This window comes from Choristoneura fumiferana, chromosome Z (assembly GCF_025370935.1).
Source record: "Choristoneura fumiferana chromosome Z, NRCan_CFum_1, whole genome shotgun sequence".
Classification (NCBI taxonomy): Eukaryota; Metazoa; Arthropoda; class Insecta; order Lepidoptera; family Tortricidae; genus Choristoneura; species Choristoneura fumiferana.
Genome location: NC_133472.1, coordinates 29,749,710 through 29,772,175, shown reverse-complemented (window position 1 = coordinate 29,772,175; position 22,466 = coordinate 29,749,710). Strand labels below are relative to the sequence as shown.

The following is a 22,466-nucleotide window of genomic DNA, read 5'->3' as shown; positions in this document are numbered from 1 at the left end:
CTTATTTTTGAAACTTTGAATAAGTTCATATTTTTACACTTGACTGTACATATGTCGTTAAAGAACGTTAACAAAGGATTTTACCATTATAAATCTAATAAAGACCTTAAATTTAAAATTTAAAAACCCCGACACAAAAAAACGCCCTATAAAATAAAATAAAACAAATTGGCAACAAATTTTACAATCCATTAAAACGTAGTAAATGACGCAAGTAAATGTATTGAACGATGAAAACAAACAAATCTATTTTTGGGAAAGCAAAAATGTGGTAAGTAACCATCGTTACTTTTTAACTAACAACATCCATAAAAACGTCGTAATAATAAGTAATGCGTTAGTATTTTGTCATGAGAATGTAGTAACTAGCATTATTTTGCATATTTTTTTTACTTTTTAGTTGTCTTTTTGGCGGCATTTTATGTTGGCGTTTTTTTTTCGGGCGTTTTTTTATTTTTGCTGGTGTTTTTTTGTGCCGGGGGTTTTACAATTTTCAATTTAAGTTCTTGTTTCTTGTTTTTTAAACTTTGTTACTTATATTATTTTTTAAAAGTGTACGTGTTGGATATCCTGGCCCTGGCTTCAGCATCAGCTCGTCGTGTTGCCACCATTGCATGGTATGTAGAATCAAATACTGATCAAAACGAATCCAAACACGATATATCTGCTATGGTGTTATCAAGATAACCAGTAATCCAGAACACTAGTGTACCTACTAGTGTTCTGGATATCCTGGCTGCTGCATCAGGCGGAGAATTCCATAATCTTGCTTAATTATATATATATATATATATATATATATATATATATATATATATATACTTAGCACACATAATGGGTGTTTCAAATTGTAGGTCCCAAATATGTTTGAAAGTAAAGTAAATACAAATTATGCGTTTAAGATTCCTACCGCAGCGAACAAAAGCTGATGATCTTGAAACGGCTGAACCGATTTTGATAAAACATGTCTAAGAACCATCGCTAGAAAACCTGCTTTCAAATAATGAAAAAACCGCATTCAAATCGGTCCAACTGTTTAAGAGCTACGGTGCCACCGACAGACAGACAGACACACACACACAGACACACATAGCTATCAAATTATATAACACCCGGGCTTTTTGCGTCGGGGGTTAAAAACAACCTTACAAATAAATATATCATCATTATATCAGTAGTAGGACGTCCAGTGTTGGACAGGTATCCTTCAAGCTTAATTAATAGTACCTGGGCGACCAAGCTTTGCTCGGGCTAAAACTCGATAATAAGCGTTTTCCCAGAGATAATCCAAAGCTAGATCGATTTGTCATCCCCGAAAAACCCCACATACTTACCAAATTTCATCGAAACCGTTGGAGCAGTTTCCGAGATCCCCGAAATATATATATTTATATACTTAATATTATTATACAAGAATTGCTCATTTAAAAGTATTAGCTAGATGATACCTAGCATCAATTAATTTTAAAAAATGAAAGAGTTTTCTTTACCGCCAAATTACGACAGTCCGGTCGGTTACGGGTTGTTCCATAGTCCAGATTAAAAAACATTAAAAATGAACTTACAGTTTGATTAATTCGAGTTAACACTTGACAGATGGGCGTGCCTTCAGTCAATTTTCAACTTTGACGTCATACAAATAAAGCTATTTTTAGTATACCGCTACCCCCGTTTACAGATTATGTAAAAACTATTTTATTTGTATTACGTCAAAGTTGAAAATTGACTAAAGGCACGCCCATCTGTCAAGTGTTAACTCCAAGTAATCGTACTGTATGTGTCTTTGAATCGATCGTTTTGACAGATGACACTCTTTACCGGGCCGAATAATTCTAACTATATAAATACCGACGAATATGAAAATACCGACCCTGTTTTTCATGTATACGTCCATAGAAACTGGCATGAGCTTCTATAGCTGTGTAGATGAAAATCAGGGTCGGTATTATCCGAGCCGGTAGAGTGTCACCTGTCAAAACGATCGAGTCAAAGACACAAATTCTTTTTAATTCTGGACTATCGAACATCCCGTTAACGACCGGACTGTCGTAATTTGGCGGTAAATAACTCGTTTTTTTAAATTAAGTAATTGATGCTACTTAAAAATCTGTATTTTTTTTTGTTAATTAGAAAAGTTATTCCTATCGATAAAAAAAGTTTCAAGCGTTTCTAAATTTTTCAGACATTCCCCATTGTTGTAGTTACTTCCATTGTAATTATTTGAAATTCGTAATCAAAGTTTTGTTCACTCGTGAACCCGTATTTCTGCTAGATGGGATTAGTAGGTGGACCGCGAACGTGATCCACTTTCATTGACCCAATTCTCGGTATTCCTAGCTGTTGCGACCCGGCTATGTACAAAGTAGGTATAGGTAGTAGTTATGGAGTAATTGGGATGTCCCAATTTTTGACAACATATAATTAATCGAAAACCATTTGGAGAAATAGGCTTTGTGAAGCGTTTTCAGAAATCAGATTCCAAAAATGTGATACACTGAATGAAATAAACAAAATTTAATTAATGACCCTCATTCGACCCCTGCAGTGTCCCGTCACAAAGGCAGTTATAAAGCAGGTCTACACTCTTAAGTAAATTGATAGTTTGAAATGTTGCTGTCCTGCTTATTATAGCAAAGAGTGACAAAGATAGAACTTTAATCACATGATGCGCACCCGGCTTTAAACAGCTGTCCTTTATCGTAAAGTCCGAAATGTATAGGAGTATTTCCAATGTATTTTTACAAATTAAATTGTTAAATTACTACGTTACAAGTAAATACAAAAGAATTTAAAAAACAGATTTTAATAAAAAATATCTATTTACTATCACACCATTAAACAAACAGCGAAATCGAAGCTAAAAGAAGAGAAATAAATAAAACTATTTGTCATAGTTCATTTAGGACCCTAAGCCGTGCTTGAATTATTGTCAAATTGTAATGCCACAGATTATGTTATGTACGACCTGAATTTTTCTAGGCAATGGAACGTGGCTGTCTCACTGTGACGTCATCCAGCGTATTTCGTAAAAAAAACATAAAACATTAAATACTCATCCAAATTCAAAATCAATGAAAACAGTATCTTAAAATATCCTATTCTTTCCAAAAATAAAATAAAAACTATAGGTTATTTTTTAGGTGCATCCCAATTTCCTTCACGGTATCGAATTATACAACTGTTAGTGTTTGCGAGCGAAATCGAGTTTTCGGCTGAACTCGAAATTTCGCACTCGGACCAGTAACCGAAACTTTTTGTTTGAATATACCGGGTGTGGCCTGTAATATGAGCAAATAATTAACACATCGTAAATACAAACTGAGACATGGATGCACAGAATAACCAGAAAAAGAGACCATCACTGGGAATCGAACCCAGGTCCTCAGCATTCCGTGTTGCGTGCTATAACTCCCACACCACTGCTGGACAGGAATCTAGACACGAATTTTTCCTATGCATATACATATCTCAGGTTGCTTATTTCTACTATGCTACTTAAGCAGCAGCACTAGCGACATCTATGTTGCGTCGACAGACGTCACATTCTTTCGGAACTAACCGCTCATTCAGACAAGAGATGTCGCTACTAAGCAATCAAATTATAATTGATTTTTTTAAGTCTTTTTGTATTTTTTATTTCAACTCCAAATAATTTATTGAATCAGGCGTTACTAATAATTCCAAATAATTATTAATAATTTGATTGCTTAGTAGCGACATCTCTTGTCTGGGTGAGAGGTTAGTTCCGAAAGAATGTGACGTCTGTCGACGCAACATAGATGTCGCTAGTGCTGCTGCTTAAGTAGCATAGTAGAAATAACCAACCTGAGATACGTATGCATAGGAAAAAATCGTGTCTAGATTCCTGTCCAGCAGTGGTGTAGGGGTTATATTACGCAGCACGGAATGCTGAGGACCTGGGTTCGATTCCCAGTGCTGATCTCTTTTTCTGGTTTTTCTGTGCATCCATGTCTCAGTTTGTATTTACGATATGGTTTCACGAGATACCCGTAAAAGTAACAGATTTGGAGTTGAAATACAAAATACAAAAAGACTCCAAAAAATCAATCATAATTTGATTGCTTAGTAGCGACATCTCTTGTCTGGGTGAGCGGTTAGTTCCGAAAGAATGTGACGTCTGTCGACGCAACTTCACGCAACATAGATGTCGCTAAATAATTAAAACATAGAGATCATACTCGTCAAACTGAACAACATTAGTTCAGCGACTTTTAAAAATAATTATTTTTTTTAATTTTTATTACACTTTTAAGTTAATTCGAAGAAGCAATGTAAACCAAAATGCTTGATGTTTGTGGCGTGACAGGCGACGTCTCTTGTGTTCTAGGATGGCGTGCATTGATAGCAGTATTTAATTTGTATGAAAAAAGGAAAATTCAAAGACTCCATTATTTTTAAAAGTCGCTGAACTAATGTTGTTCAGTTTGACGAGGACGATATACGTTTTAATTTTTTGCTCGTATTACAGGCCACACCCGGTATTTAAAAAAAACAATTGAACTGTCTACTGAAACTTATTATATTTCAGGATAGATAATAATTTTCTTAGTTAGTCCTTTTCACTATTCATCACGTGTTCGTGCGAATGTAAACGACTAACTTTACATTTGTCGTAATTTAATTTTCATTTAGCTCGCTGCTTACTCAACTGATTTTTAGGATTGTCAGAACGAAGTTTCCTTTACATTGTTGCTGCCAGTACTAGCTGATCCAACTCTAGAAAATTTATCATTTGTACAGTCAAGTGCAAAAATAAGTATCTATTCGAATCACTCAAAAATATGTTACTACGGCCTTATTGCGTCGAAATAAGAGTCTGTGGAACTTATTTTTGAAACTTTGAATAAATTCATATTTTAACACTTGACTGTCCATTATCCTTTCAGAAGCCATGTCGCAACTTTGTCTCCTATCATTGCTATTAAAGCTCACATATTTGTTGGTTTCATAGATTTGACTAAATCTCGGCACTCACTATTGAAATGTATCTAAGCCTTTTTGAAGTAGGTACCCACGATCATTGAAAAGCAAAAAACATTTTTGTGGAATTAACTCAAAGATCCTCAGTCAGGAAAATGAATGCATGGCTTTTTTTAACCAGACAGGCGCTTTGCATTTGTGGCTCGCATCACGTTTCTACGATTCTTAGGGGCTGTTTCACCATCCATTGATTAGCGTTAACCGCAGGTTAAATGTGATGCCGTCTCCGTCTATTCGAACAAAACAAATGGAGACGGCATCACACCTAACCGCCAGTTAACACTAATGAATTATAATTATGGTATACAAGAGTTCCAATTATTTCGGAATATTTCAGCTGATGGTTGGGACAGTTTTACTGAACCTTGTTAATTGTTTTGAGGTCAAAATGTTTTCACAAATTGATTGATGTTTAAAGAACACCGTGACTACATTCTGAATCAAGAAATTCAACGAAATAAAGGTTTTTCGTTCAGAGGCGTTCAGTCAAATTTTTTGTTGAATCCTAAGACATCCTGAAAAGCCAATTAATTAATTAATTGGTCATCTACGAACGAGCTACGAACTTATGATAGGAACCGCAGATTTATACTGTCGGCCGATTTCTGAACGAACCAAAGCAGTGGCCGAAACCGATTTATTGACCAAAACTGTCTGAAGGCGAACTCTCATCGGAATCTAACGGCTATACAGGACAGGAGCAGGACTCATTGAACAAAAATACAAGGCAATTTTATAAATACTTTACTACTATTCTTTCTTACTCAATACAAGTATAGCTGATGCCTTTATAATATCTCCATTAGCTTTTGCTAATTCTTGACTACATTCTTCCAATGTAGCTGCTCCGTCCACAGCAATCTTGACTCGCACCAGCTTGATCGCTCGGTGGACGTTCCAATCGCTTAGTTCTAATGATTCCAAGCACTCTTCTGGGGTCACCTAAACAATAACAAGATCATTCAGTAACACTTTATTTATGCGGTAATAATTCTATACTTAGTACACAAATTTTTGGAAGTGACTTACGTCTGCAAATAATTCGCTGTGATAGTAAATAATAACCCGCACAAATAACTAAATAATAACTCTGTCTGTCTGTCTGTTACCTTTTCACGCTTCAACCGCTGCACCGATTTAGACGAAATTCTGTATGAAGATAAGAGTCCCGAGGAAGGACATAGGCTCTTTTTTATCCCGGAAAAATGCATAGTAAGTACCCGCGGGATAGCATTAAGTGAATCCTATGCAGACGGAGTCGCGGGCAACAGCTATTATTAGTGTAAAACGTGAAAGTTTGTGAATAAATGCGTGCATGTCTGTTACTTCTACACGCTAAAACGGCTGGTCGGATTTAGATGACTTTTGATATGTATTGGCTGGACGTCTGTTTGTACATATAAGTATTACTTTTTATCCCGATATTCCCACATTTCATATTAGATCCCAAAATTTCAACTGCTAGCCACAATGTAATTTTTAGAAATTGCGAATTCCCGGAGTTTCTGTACAACTGATAAAGCAAATGATTTACGCGTAAAGCCGCGGGTAAAGACTAGTTCATTAATAAAATATGTCAATAAAATGTGTCATCTCCGTGTGTGACAAAAGTGTCAACACTACTATTACTAAATATTCCACGCAAACAACGGTAACTAGGCAGGTAACAACGATAAACATTTATTAATTCCGGTTGGTCTCAGACAGTTTACCAACACAATTTGACTAGTTGTAGTTTTGCCTACATCGCAATATGACTACCGCGTAATGGGTAGGTACGTCTTAAACTAAAATTAAGCGACTATAACAACGCATAACACCCTAAACGCAAAATGGCAAAGACGCATGTTGCCTACTTTTGTGTTTTGTTTTTGCATGTACAATCGCAAAGAATCCATACTCGACTCGTCATACAAAACATGTGCTATAATAACCTAACCTAAAAACGAAGGTTAGGTTAGAATTGCGTCAAGGCGAGAAGCGCCTCAGCTACGCGGAATAGGATCTCCGCATGTGAAACTCCGTCGACTTTCAGTTAAAGAATTCAATCTTTAGACCACTTGCTACTTCGACCAGTTGCTTTTTAGACTACTTGCCACTAAGGCCAATGAGGGCTATCGCGTATAAATTCGCCGCTAGAGGCGCTAGTGTAGCGTGAGGTCTCCGAAATGTCAAATCGCATAGTTTTTGGGTGAGCTACGTCAGTTTATTTATAATTAGAATAATTTTGTGAATATTTTACATTACCTGAAATTAATTATGGCAATTATGTATTACGGGGCAATGAATGCGACGTCGGGGACGGTGACTCAACGGGGTCACGCCGTTTTGTCACCAAATTAGTTTTAAATATTGATTATAAATATGTATGTTAGTCTGTAAGGTATTTATTGTATGGGCCAAGTTGCCCGAAATAAATGAATTTATTATTATTATTATTATTATTAATGAATGTCTGTGTTTTGAGACAGTTTTGTCTTTCGAAAACTTTTATCCTCCCCTTTTTTCCGAACAAAACGGGACTACGTAACATTGTGGTTGCTCGATATTTTTATGGTACAGTTTTAAGGTGTATTAAATATGAATTTAATCTAAACTTTGTTTTCACGCCCGTAATAACAAACTTTGAAAGCCACACTTAAAAACCTCACGCAACAGTGGCGCCATCTAGAAAGACAAAAAACGATAGCCCTCATTGCTAATTTGCTACTTAGACCACGTACATTTTACCTATACGAAATGAACTACCCTTGTCTGGGCATTTTGCGTTGAAGTCGTTATACTAGTTATTTAGGAAATATACTAAATAGTCATTTTGCGTTTTAGTCAAGTTAAATTTTCCTACATAAAAAGTATGTTATCTTGAGGCCATGGTTTATACATACATACCTATACCTACATTGTTTGTACCTATGCAAAATTTCATCCTAAATCGTCCTATACCCTTTACCAGCGATTTAACCAAAAATAAATTAACTTACAAACTTACGTTTACAATATTGCAGTAGAATACTTAACAGTAAGAGTACCATGTACGTACCTGTTGTTTAAGTACTTTGTTCATAATTCGCACCTCGTCAGATTCCACCCCGCGCTGCCGCCCGCAAGGCTTCTGATCTGCAAATTCCAGCAAATCCTCTACGGACACGTGATCTGAAACCAACAATATTTAATCGATAGGAAGCCGCTTACGCGAGCAATCTCCATACAAAAATATGTTATAATAACTACTGTAACTTTAATACGTTGTGACAATTTGAAGCAAAATTTTACACATAACGTTCGTTCGGACCACAGACCTAATAATAAGAGGAATAGAAATGGCACGCGAGCAAAAAGTGTGAAGCACCTTGCTGAAACGACATACATTTATTTTTCTGGCTTGATCTGTAACGAAGCCCTGTTCGATTTAATTGCTCAACAGCCAAGTGCGTGTCGGGCACCATGCTAACATGCGACAATATTAAGTTTGGTTTGACTGACTGTTTGGTTTACTGTTTAAGGTGGTTCGTCACGGTCAGCTAGGCACTACAGCGTCAGCAGATGGTGTAAGTGAGCAAATTCTGTGTATTTTTTTATGAATGAAAATGTGGATATATCACATTTATTTTGAATATACATACCGCCAATAGCGTGAAATTTGTAATATATCCTACTAACTTTCAGACTTATAATACTTAGATACTTTAACTTAGACTTATAATAACGCGGCAGCGGCAGCGGCAACGGAAATATTTTCGGACACATGTTTAGAACAAGTGCAGATTGGACTAGTTGCATTGCATCCTATGCACAGCTAATGTAGGTAGTTTGGGTTCGAACCCGTTGTGATATTAGTCTTTTTTTTATATAGTTATCTCAATTAATGATGTTAATTACTTTCCACCCTAGAGACGAAAACACAATTTTCCACCCGGCTATCTACCCATGAAAATTAAACTTTCCGATCAGGAGAGATGAAAAATATTATAGTACCTAGTTACTTAGTACCGAGCGCTTATAGCCACGTTACGGAATCGAAACGGGGGCGAATAGAGCGGGCGGCGCGGCACAGCACTCGACTAGCGACCGGACTGCGCGGCGTGGCACTGCGTAGTTTTGTCTTGCGAAGATTGGTTAGCGGCTGTGTAAATGACGCTTAACGCTTGGCTGTGTGCCTGTGTGCGTGCGTCGATTCGGGCGCTAGTATGAAGTCGAATTACTGCCCTGTTACGTGTATTGTGCCAACAGTCTGTAAGCTAAGTTATGGATCTCTTGATTTTATTTTTATTCGACTGGATGGCAAACGAGCAAGTGGGTCTCCTGATGGTAAGAGATCACCACCGCCCATAAACATCTGCAACACCAGAGGATTATGCTTCAAGAAGCATTCGATTTCATTGGTATATCAGTAAAACGTGTACCCGGATACCAAATAAGCGCAAAACATTGGTGACATCGGTTCTTGTAAGCACAAAAAATGACATTTCTATTGCGCTCATTGGTTCATTCTATGGTCGTGTGTGACATTACACGTGGATTTCAGTTTTCCAATAAAATGCACACATGAATAAAAATCGAAAGGCTACAGTCAGACATTTATTTACAAATTGATTTCACTTATTTGGGGCGTATAACATAGAATAATTGTATACAACTCCGATTAGAAAGTTGGACGCAAGTGAAAGTGAAATATCGAAATAAGTATTTAAAAGTGAATGTTCGGATGACGCAGCTACGGCTAACTCAAAAGTATCAGAAGGTCATCGCAGACGTACGTAATGAAAAAACCTTATAATCTTTACTGTATCCATTAGCTAAATTAGCAGACGATATTTTAACCTTTTTCCAGGCGTAGTGCATATAGGGACCACATAAATGCACGCAAATATTCAACCTTGCCACATTTATAATATTATTGAAGTCGTTAAAAACATTATTCGTTTTTTAGGGGTTCCGGAGCCAAAATGGCAAAAACGGAACCCTTATAGTTTCGCCATGTCTGTCTGTCTGTCCGTCCGTCCGCGGATTTGCTCAGGGACTATCAATGCTAGAAAGCTGTAATTTTGCACGAATATGTATGTAAACTATGTCGAAAAAATGGTACAATCAAAATTTCAAAAATATTTTTTTTAGTGTACCTTCCATAGACGTAAAGAGGGGGTGTTTTTTTTTTTGCAATTGCTAAAACGATTTTTCGATTCAGTGATTTGTTTACAAAATATTCAACTTTAAAGTGCAAATTTTCATTACAATCGAGCGTCCCCCCTCCCCTCTAAAATCTAAACCGGTGGGTGGAAAATTTTGAAAAAAATCAGAAGGGTACTAAGTTTATCAAACTTTCAAGGAAAACTATAACGGCTAAGTTTGCTTGAGAATTATTAGTAGTTTAAGAGTTAATAGCAGCCTAAGGTATAAAATATACCTAAACTTGGAAGATTCCATAATTATAAAATACGAAATCCTTAGAAAAGTATTACTTATTTTTTTCGTAATGGCTACGGAACCCTATTTTGGGCGTGTCCGACACGCTCTTGGGCGGTTTTTTAATTCCTCACACGTGAACAATATAAAACTATGATTCATTTTGTATTCTCGTGGCCTGAAAGGGTTTACAGTAGGTACACCAAAGGAGCGAGTACTAGTACGTACAATTAAATGCATGTAATAATCAGATCTTTTTACCAGGATACTTATATCAGCTACGCAAGTTAGCGATAGTTATAGATAACTAAAGACAGCACCAAAGGTGGACCCCAGTGCTGCGGTGCTCAAAATACAAACCGCACTGTACAGCCAAAGGAAGAGGGTGTGTAGGCAGCCCATTTTGAGCAGTATAACCGCTCGTCTCTTCGTTCGCTCGTTCTTACTTTATATGCGAAAATGCTTCGTTGTACTTACAACATTTTCTAATATTTCTTTTTCTAACAAAATCGAAAAAGTGAAAGTTGAACTGACTACGACCATACCTCGTCGCCACAAAACATACACCGTGATAAATTTCGGCAGCTGGCAAATGATTTCTACTCGGAATACGCCTAATCTAATATCAGGCGCGGCTCACTCCGCGATTTTGTCCTCCGCTACAAGTAGATATCTGGGGCCTCCTATTCAGTGGTTGTCTCGGATCGCCCGCGTGACATGCTCGCACTTATTTTATTTACGCCGCGTATTTTATTAATAAATAATTTAATGCGTTTTTTATTAATATACTAATTGTATACGTGTGTGTGTGTGTGTGTGTGTGTGTGTAAAAAAGACTGACTGTAAATAAAATAAATAAATTGCATGTTAACATAACGCATTTGTCACGTTATTTTATATTAAGTACTAGCCTTAACCCGCGGCTTCGCCCGCATTAGAAATAGCTTAATGCCAAGTATCCCATGTCTCAATGCTGATCTTTGTTTATCTGTACGCCAAGTTTCATGTAAATTCGTTCAGCCGTTATTGCGATACTCGGTAACAAACATCCAAACATCCAAACCTCCAAACATCTTCACAAACTTTCATTTTGATAATATTAGTAGAAAGTAGGATTAACCTGTTGAAGAATAAAGCAATAAGATTTTGCATTACACCTCAGCAACGCAAGCTAAAATGTGGTATAGTAGGTAAGTATATCTAATATATAATATTCTCGGGTCAAAAATGTTTGAACCCAAACTCCTTCGAAACGGCTTGACCGATTTTTATATATTTTTTTGTGTATATTCGGTAAGTCTGATAATAGGATGTAAGTTATTTTTCATACTTCTACGCGGGCTGAGTCGCGGGCAACAGCTAGTTATAGTTCGGTTTCTTCCAAAAGGTTTTTTAGGTATTTTATAGGAAGACGTTTCCATTTTTAACAAAATAGGAAAAGATTTTTTCTCAAAAATGTCCGTAAAAGTTGACATTATTCTTTACATATCAGAAGGTGAAGTACATAGTTTATGGTCAGCGAAAAATAAAAAAGTTAAAAAGATTGCAGGCGCGCTAGCTCGACAATAATGAATTAGCGCGCCTGCAATCAGTCACATTTTTTTTAAAGTTAAAAAGGCCATGGAAATGTTAGCACAAGTCGTAAACAGCCAAGTCTATAAGTCCGGCCGGTATCAGATATTTTGTTGGAACTCCGGACTTTTTCTATTGGGTCTGAAATAGCTTGTGGTGTTTTCGGTGGAAAAATACACCTGCAGTTTATTTTTAATGAAAAAAGGCGGGAAAGCATAAGAAAAATATTGGAATAAAATTAAATTTTATAATATATTTTGCGAAAAAGTTTGTTCTATTTCAGAATTATTCACCATTTTTGAGAAAATCTTTATATTAGTCTCGGCTGGAATAGCGATTGCTGGCTTCGTATTAGTTAAACGGACTCGCAAGCTCGTCCGTTTAATACTCATACTCAGCCAGCAATTGCCTACTTCCAGGCCACGACAATAATGTACTATTATTGTTTTTAGATTACGATATGAATAATAGCAAAGTTAATCTCACTAATATTAATTATACCTAATTGCGAAAGTTTGTAAGTCCGCATGTTTGTTTGTTACCTACCTCTTCGTCTTAACCGTTGATCCGATTAAGGTGAAATTCGGTATACAGACGGGCAACAGTTAGTTAATGAATAATTGAAACTACTATTGACGTCTTCGATATTTTAATTAAAAAATTTAGTTTAGATCGTATACTAAAAAAATGCAATTTATTAAATGATTTTCTAAAGCGTGCTATATAAAGAGCCCATTTTCCTTCTGTCCATTCCTATATTGAACAGACTGTACCTATTTTGTAGTCTGCATAATGTAATGAAAATAGACACCAATATATGTGGTTATACCAAATCTTTATCTTTAATTATTAATTATTATTAAATAGTCACTTACCCCGCCTGTCTGCATTTTTGTATACGTATGCCTAGATCTTTTAAAGTACGAATCGAATTATAATGCGGTTTTTGCATCAATTAGATCAATTTTCATCGAAGGTTTCGTCGCACGAATATAGTTCTGGATATAGAGCTGGAAGACGTTAAAACTCCCATACAAAGCGGGGGCGGCTCCTTTGAACAAAATAGAATATGAATATCATACCATTGACCAGAGATCCTTCTTCGAAGTACTGCTCGCCCTGCCGATGTCCTTCACTCTCCTGAGCTAAGGCCTCGTCATCGAGCGGGGTCAGGTAGCAGCTGAAAGGGTTGGCAGAGCTCGGGCCTGCACTGCTCGTAAATGGGTTCATGTCAATCTTAGGCTTCTCAAAACCGTCAAACACGTCTCTGCCTTCATCTCCCGCGATTAGCATCCTTTGGTTATCGGGCTTCTTGTTTATATACTCTTTAATCATTGAGCTGGGAACCGCGTTTTGATATATGTTCACCGGTTTCTGAACGTCGGCTCCGTTGTTGGCTACCTTATTGGCAGTATCGTAACTGGTGGGTAATTTTAGGGGATATTTCCTGATATGCCGAGGCTTGTCGATCAATTTCGGTTTCGTTGCTCTAGGCGGCAGAGGCAGTTCATTCTGATTACTCTGAAAAAAAAAGGTAATAATTATCCATACAAAATAGACATATTTTAGGTAAATACTCAATTGTGCAGTATCTCATGCGCGAGCTACTTACATCATCGGTGGTTGTTTCATGGTCATTAAAAATGTTTGACGACTGTCTGAAAAATGGAAGAATGATTATAATTCTTATTCCTGTTTAAGAGAGTTTATACCTGCTGAGCTGGCAACGTCGCACTTTTGTTAAAAATAGTCGCATAAAAATTGAATGTAAATTAAAAATGTGTTCTTAATATATTATTATTATAAGTTAATGTGTCTTCTCCAATAATTATGCGTGATAGACTTTATTTTCTTTAAAAACCGTTAAAAATTATTTGTATGTTTTTGAAGAATATAAAAGTCTATCACGAATAATTATTGGAGTTGACACATTAACTTATATATTAAGAACAGTTCTATCAGACCACATTTTTAATTTTCATTCAATTTTTATGGAATAATCGAGAAAAACTAACAATTTGCAAGGTTACCAGCTCAGCAAGTATAAACGCTCTTACCGAATGTTACGCAATAGTACATTGTGCATTAGGGGGCGTAAGAAGGAGATTACATGTGTAATTGTAATCCCTGACAGCCCGTGATACACTCAATGATTTTTATCACATTGCGAGGAAAAAAATGCAAAAAATTAAAGTATTTTGAGTCCAAACATTTCACAGCTCGACAAAAGAAAGGCGCTAAGAAAACAACTGAATAAAATAATGGCTATATAAATATATTGTATTTCGATCCAATTTATGAAAAGTGTATACAAAGACGCCATTTATTCGACCACAGGCATTCAATGATGTAAAAACCTAGAAACTATTACAAAATAATTAATCTGTTCAGTAAATCGATTAATTTATTAATTGAATAGATCAAAGTATTTTTGTCTATTTTATTATTTACAATAATTTGATTTCATTCCAAAGACTGTTTATTCGGTTATAAAAGCAGTACCTAACTATTTTTTAATTTTAAGAAAAGTAAATAAAAATCGCGTATTCATGCGCGCATTAATCGATTTTTAAAATGTCAAATTTTCTACCATCTCTACGCTAGTCTATGCAGTAGCATAGACTAGCGTAGAGATGATTGAGAGATGATTTGTGTACAGATTATACACAATTATGTTTCAATCAAGAAATAACGTCAGATTTTGACGAAGATTTTTGCAATGAAAAATAAATATTGAAATCAAGTGAATTTTGGTGAAAAAAGTGATTAGACATCGAGTTAAAAGACACGAATTATAGAAAATGTGTTATTGATTCGATCCAGTGAGTGTTTATACAATAATTTTGATGAAATCGGTTTGTTTACACTTTAAATAAATTGGATAGGCACGTATACCCGCCATTAGGTACTACAAAATTTGAAAATTGAAGTTCGTATCGTACCGTCTTAAATGTAACCGTATTAATGTCAACGGTGAACGCCTTACTCATCTTCGATTTGCGGATGAACACATCAAGAACTTAAATAATGTGCAAGAACCCCGACATAGATCACATCACCGTGCATGGACATACCATAGACAGGGTAAAGCAGGGATGGGTAAACTGCGGCCCGCGGGCCATCTCCGGCCCGCGAAGGCTTAAACAAAGCCAAAAATGCAACAACTTGGCCCGCCATATATTTCGTTAGTATATATTGTCACGCGAAGGAAAAAGTATCCCCGTCCCTGGGGTAGAGGAATATGTCTACATGGGGCAGACCTTGAACCTTGACAAATTCGGACAAAATAGCGAGATTGAGCGCCACATCCGTCTAGGCTGGGGTGCTTTTGGCAAATTGTCTGAAGTGTTCAAGGGTACCAACATTCCCATTAACCTGAAGCGCCGCACATTTGAGCAATACGTACTTCCAGTCATGGACTACGGAGCCGAGTCATGGACACATACAAAAAAGATGATGCACAAGCTCCAAGTTACCCAAAGGGCTATGGAACGGGCGATGTTGGGTATTTCTCTCCGTGACCGAATTAGGAACACAGAGATCCGGAGAAGAACAAAGCTTACCGACATAACCAAGTCATTGCTACCAGAAAATGGAAAAGGGCAGGCCATATATGCCGTAGGCAGGGTCACAGGTGGAATAGACGGGAGTGGAGGCCAAGAACGGGACACAGAAATGTGGGCAGGCAACCGATGCATTGGACTGACGATCTTAGAGTGGCTGGGAAGAACTGGATGCGAAGGGCACAAGACCGAACGGAATGGCGTGCATTGGAAGAGACCTCAGCATTGGGTGGATAATGGTTAAAGAAGAAGATCGTACCGTCCCTCTCACTCTCGTATTAAATAATATTAGCGTCAGGAAAACGATATGAACTTCCATTTTCGAATTACGTAGTAGCCCCCCTGATTGTCACTTTTTTCGAGTCGTTTACCATAGATAATGCTAAGAACTGTGTTTATTTTAGAATTCGAATGGTCTTACGGCCAGATTGTTCCAAAATGCTAAACAAATATTTACTAAAATTATTTCAAAATAATTTGATATTAATTTAAAATATAAAAATAACGAAGTTTCATGAAGCGTGGCAAATTTTTATAGGGTAAAATTGGGTTATAGTAAAATTTTAAAGATGTAAATAAACCGTTGGCTGACTTGAAACCTCGTTAGTCTGAAATGACGTACCGACTAACTTTTTAAAACTAAACTCATAACTCCCTTGGGGAGAAAAACTATACGTAAATTCATAGTTCCCGCGGGAACAATTGAGACCATTGTCCTTTAGTATACAGGCATGGAATAACATCATTGATGAGCAAGTGTGATGAAAAAAATATAAATAAATATTTGAGACACATCAGACAAAATACTACAATATAATACACACTGTTCTACTCAAAGGCTGATATCTCTTACTTACTTACTTACTATACTATAATACTATACTATAGTTTGTTTGGATGGATGTTTGTTTGCATGTATGTTCGTTACTCATTCACGCAAAAACTTCTGAACGGATTTGAATGAAATTTGGCACACAGTTAATATATACTTTTTTTTTTTTTTTTTTTATTCGACTGGATGGAAAACGAGCAAGTGGGTCTCCTGATGGTAAGAGATCACCACCGCCCATTAAAACCTGCAACACCAGGGGTATTGCAGATGCGTTTCTAACCTAGAGGCCTAAGATGGGATACCTCAAGTGCCAGTAATTGCACCGGCTGTCTTACTCTCCACGCCGAAACACAACAGTGCAAGCACTGCTGCTTCACGGCAGGATTAGCGAGAAAGATGGTGGTAGCAATCCGGGCGGACCTTGCACAAGGTCCTACCACCTGCGAATACCCTGGATTAACATATAGGCTACTTTTTATCTCGATATTCCCACGGGATAGGAATAAAATCTCGAAATAACAACCGCTGGGCTTTGTCATGAAATTTTTGATGTAGGTAGCTGGACGTCTGGAATTGTTATTCCATAACACATAAGCTACTTTTTATCCCAATATTCTCACGGGATAGGGATAAAATCTTGAAATTTCAACTGCGGGGTTTAGAGTATTAAAATTTTGGATAATTGTTCTTGACACAACCTCCATGAAGACCACGATCTAAATATTGGGAATTCCCAGAGGATTTTTGTGAAATCCCGGAATTTCAATTGTAACTACTAAATCGAATAGTTAAGGCGTGCGAAGCCGCGGAGAAACTCTAGTTGCAAATATTTTAATATGGCTTTGTTCCTAATTTAACGGCCTGGCCACGGATAGGGGCGTCCGGCGGATCATTGCGTGGGCAAGACGTTCGCCGCACATTAGTGACAGGACGGCACACGCAATGAACAGAGAACTTTCGCCGCGACTACGCTAGCTGGTGCGGGTGCACGGAGCGGGCGCACGCCTGCAGGTAAAATCCGTCGCAAGCGAAGCGTGCAGTTAGCGCTCCTCATACTGTTTTTGCAATAGAAGTCCACCCGATCCGAGCAAACCGCGTCAGCTAGCGTAGGCCCTTAGTAGTGGCCAGTCTGTCTCACAAATTCACTAGTATACATCACCAAAATACCTATTGTATGGCAACTGTAGCGAGTGGAAGTCAGAGCGGTCGCTGGCGCGTGCTGGTTTAGGGATGGTAGCGGGGCGGTGCGGCACTTGAGGCGTGCGCGGCGCATGCGGCGCGTGCGACGACTCCGGCGCCAGGTGCGGGATCAGGGACGCCGGCGTCGGCTGCTCGATCAGGCTCGTGTAAGCCAGCCGGCTCGCCTCCGAAAGCGTCGACTGACATGGAAATTTATGTCGTTATCGCGTTGATGATGATGATGATGATAATGATTAAGGTGAAGGTAAACACGAATTTAATTACGAAAATCGATTTGCATAACCGAATTCTAACAAATATTGTTTCAGCACTGTTCATTGCAGCTGCTGTTTGCGATCGAATTTGTCTATTTAAAATAATATGACACCTGAAAATCTGGAACACTGTGGGCCTCCTCGCTGAAATTCCGGCGTTCGTGTTTTCCTGTAATCAAGGAAATAATAATAATATATAATTTATTTAAATAATTTAGAAAAAATACTGTTATTTTTACTACTAGCAGCCATCTAAGTAAGAAAATTGGGCTCACGAGTCATATTTGTTCACACAAGCGAGAACAGGGATATGTCACTCCATACAAAGTTAGTAGGTTTTAAGAACCCTGATAGATAGCGTTACGTTACGTATGATGGTGTTGTTATACTAGTGAGGTAAAGATCCATTGAATAATGTTTTTTCATCTCTCCTGTTTGCAATGTTTAATTTTCATGGGTGGAAAAATTCGTTTTCATCTCTAGGGTGGAAAGTATTTTTTTTTTAATTTTTCGATTAGTCGAAAATAATCACGGTAATTGAGTTACGTCAATGACACTTTTTTCACGTTTCGGCATGGCCATCTAGATGCACCTCGTGACCAAGGAGCTTATATACAACAGTGGAGGTTGAACGCCGGACATCCGTTTGAAACAAGAAGTTTTAGTTAAGAAAGAGATGGAAGTCATTCGTGAAATGTGAGAGAAAGAGTTGGAATATATAAATAAGTAATAAAGGTCAAACTTCTTCGTTCGGCGTTCAACCTCCAGTTTTTTATATAAGATCCTTGGTCGTCACCAACTCGATTTTTTTTATAGTCGGCCGTGGCAAGTGGCCAGTCGAAAAGGTACCTGTTGGAGGTTGGATATAAGTAAATTAAATTTATTATTATTCTCATTTTTTCTATAGTATTTTACTTTCCTCACAGTCGAAATAAAAAGTAGAGTGTCTAACTCGGGTGAAATTACCCATTTCCCCTCGAACTATTAATAGAAATATCTCAGGTGAAATGGGTCACTTTCCACCCTTGGTTATCAATCTACTGTTCCATCGTATTTTGCCGGATAAGTTCGTATTTATATTGATTTTTCAATTAGCTTCAGTAAATTCCTTAAGCTAGGTAAGAAAGCGAGATAAATACGATCTTTTCCGACCAAATACGATGTTGGCAAAACATGAATCCCTACATGTGTACCTACTACTATTGACTCAGTTCTACACTCAACTATGTAGCACCTAACGTGTAACCTCCAGCGAAGTAGGATGGAAAAAGTCCTTATGAAATTAATGTAAAGAGTTGTACTGTGACTAAGCTCTATCTAAAGGATAATAGTTACTCTGAAGGATTGTACTAACTCAAGCAGTGATGATTACGTAATTATTGATGGGGTAGCTTTCCCTTAGAATGAAACCAGTGTCCTATCACTGCTGACAAAGGCAGTCAGTTTTGACTACGGCGCAAGAGGTTCCATGGTTGATGATGTTGACAATTGGTATTAAGCTCGAAGCTCTAACCCTTTGTTTTCTTATGCTCAGCTCTAGTGAAAAGCAACCCATATCGTGCAACTAGAGGTAGCCAAAAATACCTAACAATGCTCCTATCATTTAAGCATCTGTCTGGCTCCAAAATATCTGATCTCCAGTGACCCGGAAGACAATAGTGAAACATTAGCATGCATTGAAACTAAGTGAAATAATTTCGACAAGGAAAATGAATTCACGTGAACTACTCAACTCTCCGAGTGATATCTATACCAACGCAACGGGGTTTGAATAGCAGTTGGTTCGTTACAAAACAAAAAACGAAATATACGCATTATTCTTTGGTTTTGAAAGATTAGGAAATATATTTATAGTAGATTATTGTCGTGGCCTGGAAGTAGGCAATGGCTGGCTGAGTATGAGTATTAAACGGACGAGCTTGCGAGTCCGTTTAACTAATACGAAGCCAGCAATTGCTATTCCAGCCGAGACTAATATAAAGTTTTTCTCAAAAATGGTGAATAATTCTGAAATAGAATAAACTTTTTCTCAAAATATATTGTAAAATTTAATTTTATTCCAATATTTTTCTTCTGCTTTCACGCCTTTTTTCATTAAAAATAATGTATAGAATAATGTCAACTTTTACGGACATTTTTGAGAAATATGCTTTGAATAGGTAGTTCAGAAAAAAAAACTCTATTTCACAAAATGTGAAAGTATTACTGTAGCCGCTTTAACAACAACAAATAAAAATAAAGTAAAGAAAGTCGTTGTACAAAAAACGTGAATTATTCGGCGTATTTTGAAAAGTGTCAATGATTAGACTCTAGTTGCGTAGAGTGCATAATAATATGTATCATATGTAGGGTAGACCGGGGACAATAGAAACACGTCATGACTGAAACAAGTCAAATTTCTCGAAAACTATAATACCTACGGGTATGACGCAACACTCAGAACACGCGGTCGGGCCCGGCTGAATCCTCGACCAATAGCGCTCGAGCGACCGAGCGGCGTGGACTTGTCGAGGAGCCATCGAAATTTTTCGCAGTCAAAAGTAACTATTTGTGATCTACTTTGTTTTCTTATAACTTTGTTTACTCTTGTATTTTGACTGATTAAATTATTGGAGGGTTATAGTAAGGAATAAACGCGTGTTTTGATTGTTATGGATCAGCTTTAGAGTGTCTTTGATGAGTAATATTTGACCTTGAATTAAAAATGTGATGTGGGGACGGTAGAAACAACTTGCTTGTGGACGATTGAAACGTTTCTATCGTCCACGCGTTTTAATCGTCCCCAAAAGTAACCCATTTCAAATATAAGGAGGTTCTGTGTTTGATGCACATGCTGTTCACAAACATTTCTAACATTTCTGCTATTTTTGACCCAGTTAAAATATTTTATTTAGTAGTGTCAAATTAAAACCGCTAAATAATAATACTTTTTAATATATTTTTCAAAGGATAGTATTAAAACGCACATCAAAAAAAAACTTTTTTATCCAAAAAAAAATCTGAATCAAAATTACGGATTGCACAGCAAAATAATCCACCCAAAATATTACGTACTTAATACAAAAAAAAATACAAAACCTTGTAACTCTTTTTTTTAAAATATAGCTTCTATTTTTGCACATCAAATATATAATTACCTATCAATTTATTTTCAGCATGTATATACTTTTTACATAACCAGCACTAGTAGGGGCCAAATAAATAAGGTTCTGGCGCTTCGCCGGCCGCTGCCGCGGCGCGCTCGCTTTGCTCGCTCGGCTTGCGCGTCGCGTTGTGGTCGCAATTGTACCTAACGCTCCTTATAGGCGTATATAGAGGGGGGCCGGGTGGGCTGTGGAGTCAGTATTTTTGCTGTGCAGTCAGTATTTTTGATGTGATTGTAGTATTTTTGTATAGTTTGTGTTGATATATTTTCGAATTATCTGCAGTACCTACTAGTTTTGCTAAACATTTAGTTTATTTGTATTGAAATAATTTAATGTACATACAAAGGTATATAAATGATGAGAATAAATTGATAGGCAATTATTTTTTTGATGTGCAATTAATAATATTCCTTTTTCAAATTCGCCTAAAGGCGTTAGGTATAAACTACACATACTTCAGTATTTTCACGAGACTGACTATTAGTAGGTAAGTACCTACAATTGTTAATAGAGATGGTTGGTTATTGTTAAGAGCGTTTATACCTGCTGAGCTGGCAACGTTGCATTTTTGTTAGTTTTTTTCGATTATTCTGTAAAAAATTAATTAAAATTAAAAATGTATTCTGATAAAACTGTTGTTAATATATAATGTGTCTGCTGCAATAATGATTCGTGATAGGCTTTTATTTTCTTTAGGAACCGTTAATAAACATTTTTTCGTTTATTAAGAATATAAAAGTCTATCACGAATAATTATTGGAGTAGACACATTAACTTATATATTAAGAACAGTTCTAACAGACCACATTTTTAATTTTCATTAAATTTTTATGGAATAATCGAGAAAAACTAACAAAAATGCTACGTTGCCAGCTCAGCAGGTAAAACGCTCTTAAAATATATCAGAAAAAGTTTAAGAACATTTTTATTTCATCTTGGCCATATACCTCTTAAATATTTTTATAAATAAAACAATTTAAACTGAATATCTTGAGTCTATTATTTTAATTTTGCATCCCGACGTTACGAGTTCTTTACAGCACTCGTTGTCACAGGGTACGGACGTACCTATCTATACTAAGTATACGGAGTGGTTATGATTGAAACATTGTTATAATTGAAACAAGCACTTTTGTATGAAAAATGAACATGCTTTTTCCACTTTAATTCTGTATTGTTTTGTTTACTATTGAATCATAACTACTTCGATTAAGTTAAATGTATAAGGTAGCAGCAACAAAGACAGCTAAAAGTCCTATACTTTTTTTTATGCGCGTTTTTTTAATCGAGATGTTCAGAAGGTCATAAATTGTAAAATATTTATTTTACGCATGTGGAATTTTGATGAGCTCATTGTATACTATGGTAGCGATGAAAAAGATTGTAACAGATAAAATTACTTTAATTGTGCCGAAGATATTAGGGTGTTTCAATTGACCCCACATAGTGTTTCAATTGTCAGTCATGTGTGGTCAATTGAACCACTCTGCCCCAA

At 36.7% G+C, this 22,466-nt stretch overlaps 2 protein-coding genes across 3 annotated transcripts in view; one reads left to right on the top strand and one right to left on the bottom strand.

Annotated features, from left to right (window-relative positions):
- Positions 1–5,730: 5,730 nt before the first annotated feature.
- Ack-like (activated Cdc42 kinase-like) overlaps positions 5,731–22,466 on the bottom strand; it is a 47,201-nt gene continuing 30,465 nt past the window's right edge. For both annotated transcript variants that reach the window (XM_074095916.1, XM_074095922.1), the window contains 6 exons: positions 17,939–17,994; positions 17,539–17,750; positions 13,589–13,634; positions 13,059–13,497; positions 8,042–8,154; positions 5,731–5,943 (listed from right to left, as the gene is read on the bottom strand). In XM_074095916.1, coding sequence (XP_073952017.1) covers positions 5,752–5,943; positions 8,042–8,154; positions 13,059–13,497; positions 13,589–13,634; positions 17,539–17,750; positions 17,939–17,994 — 1,058 coding nt within the window. In that variant the 3' untranslated portion in view covers positions 5,731–5,751. The remainder of the gene's footprint in view (positions 5,944–8,041; positions 8,155–13,058; positions 13,498–13,588; positions 13,635–17,538; positions 17,751–17,938; positions 17,995–22,466) is intronic.
- On the top strand, positions 14,638–16,027 carry LOC141433829 (uncharacterized). The gene is made up of 2 exons (XM_074095931.1): positions 14,638–15,610; positions 15,650–16,027. The coding sequence occupies exons 1-2, from the start codon at positions 15,226–15,228 to the stop codon at positions 15,781–15,783; spliced, it is 519 nt and encodes a 172-aa protein (XP_073952032.1). The 5' UTR covers positions 14,638–15,225; the 3' UTR covers positions 15,784–16,027.

Excerpts from the sequence above, each read along its gene's own strand:
- LOC141433829 (XM_074095931.1), top strand. The coding sequence starts at position 15,226 with ATGGGGCAGACCTTGAACCTTGACAAATTCGGACAAAATAGCGAGATT. Across the intron at positions 15,611-15,649 it reads TGCCGTAGGCAGGGTCACAG|AAATGTGGGCAGGCAACCGA; the intron begins GTGGAATAGACG and ends AACGGGACACAG.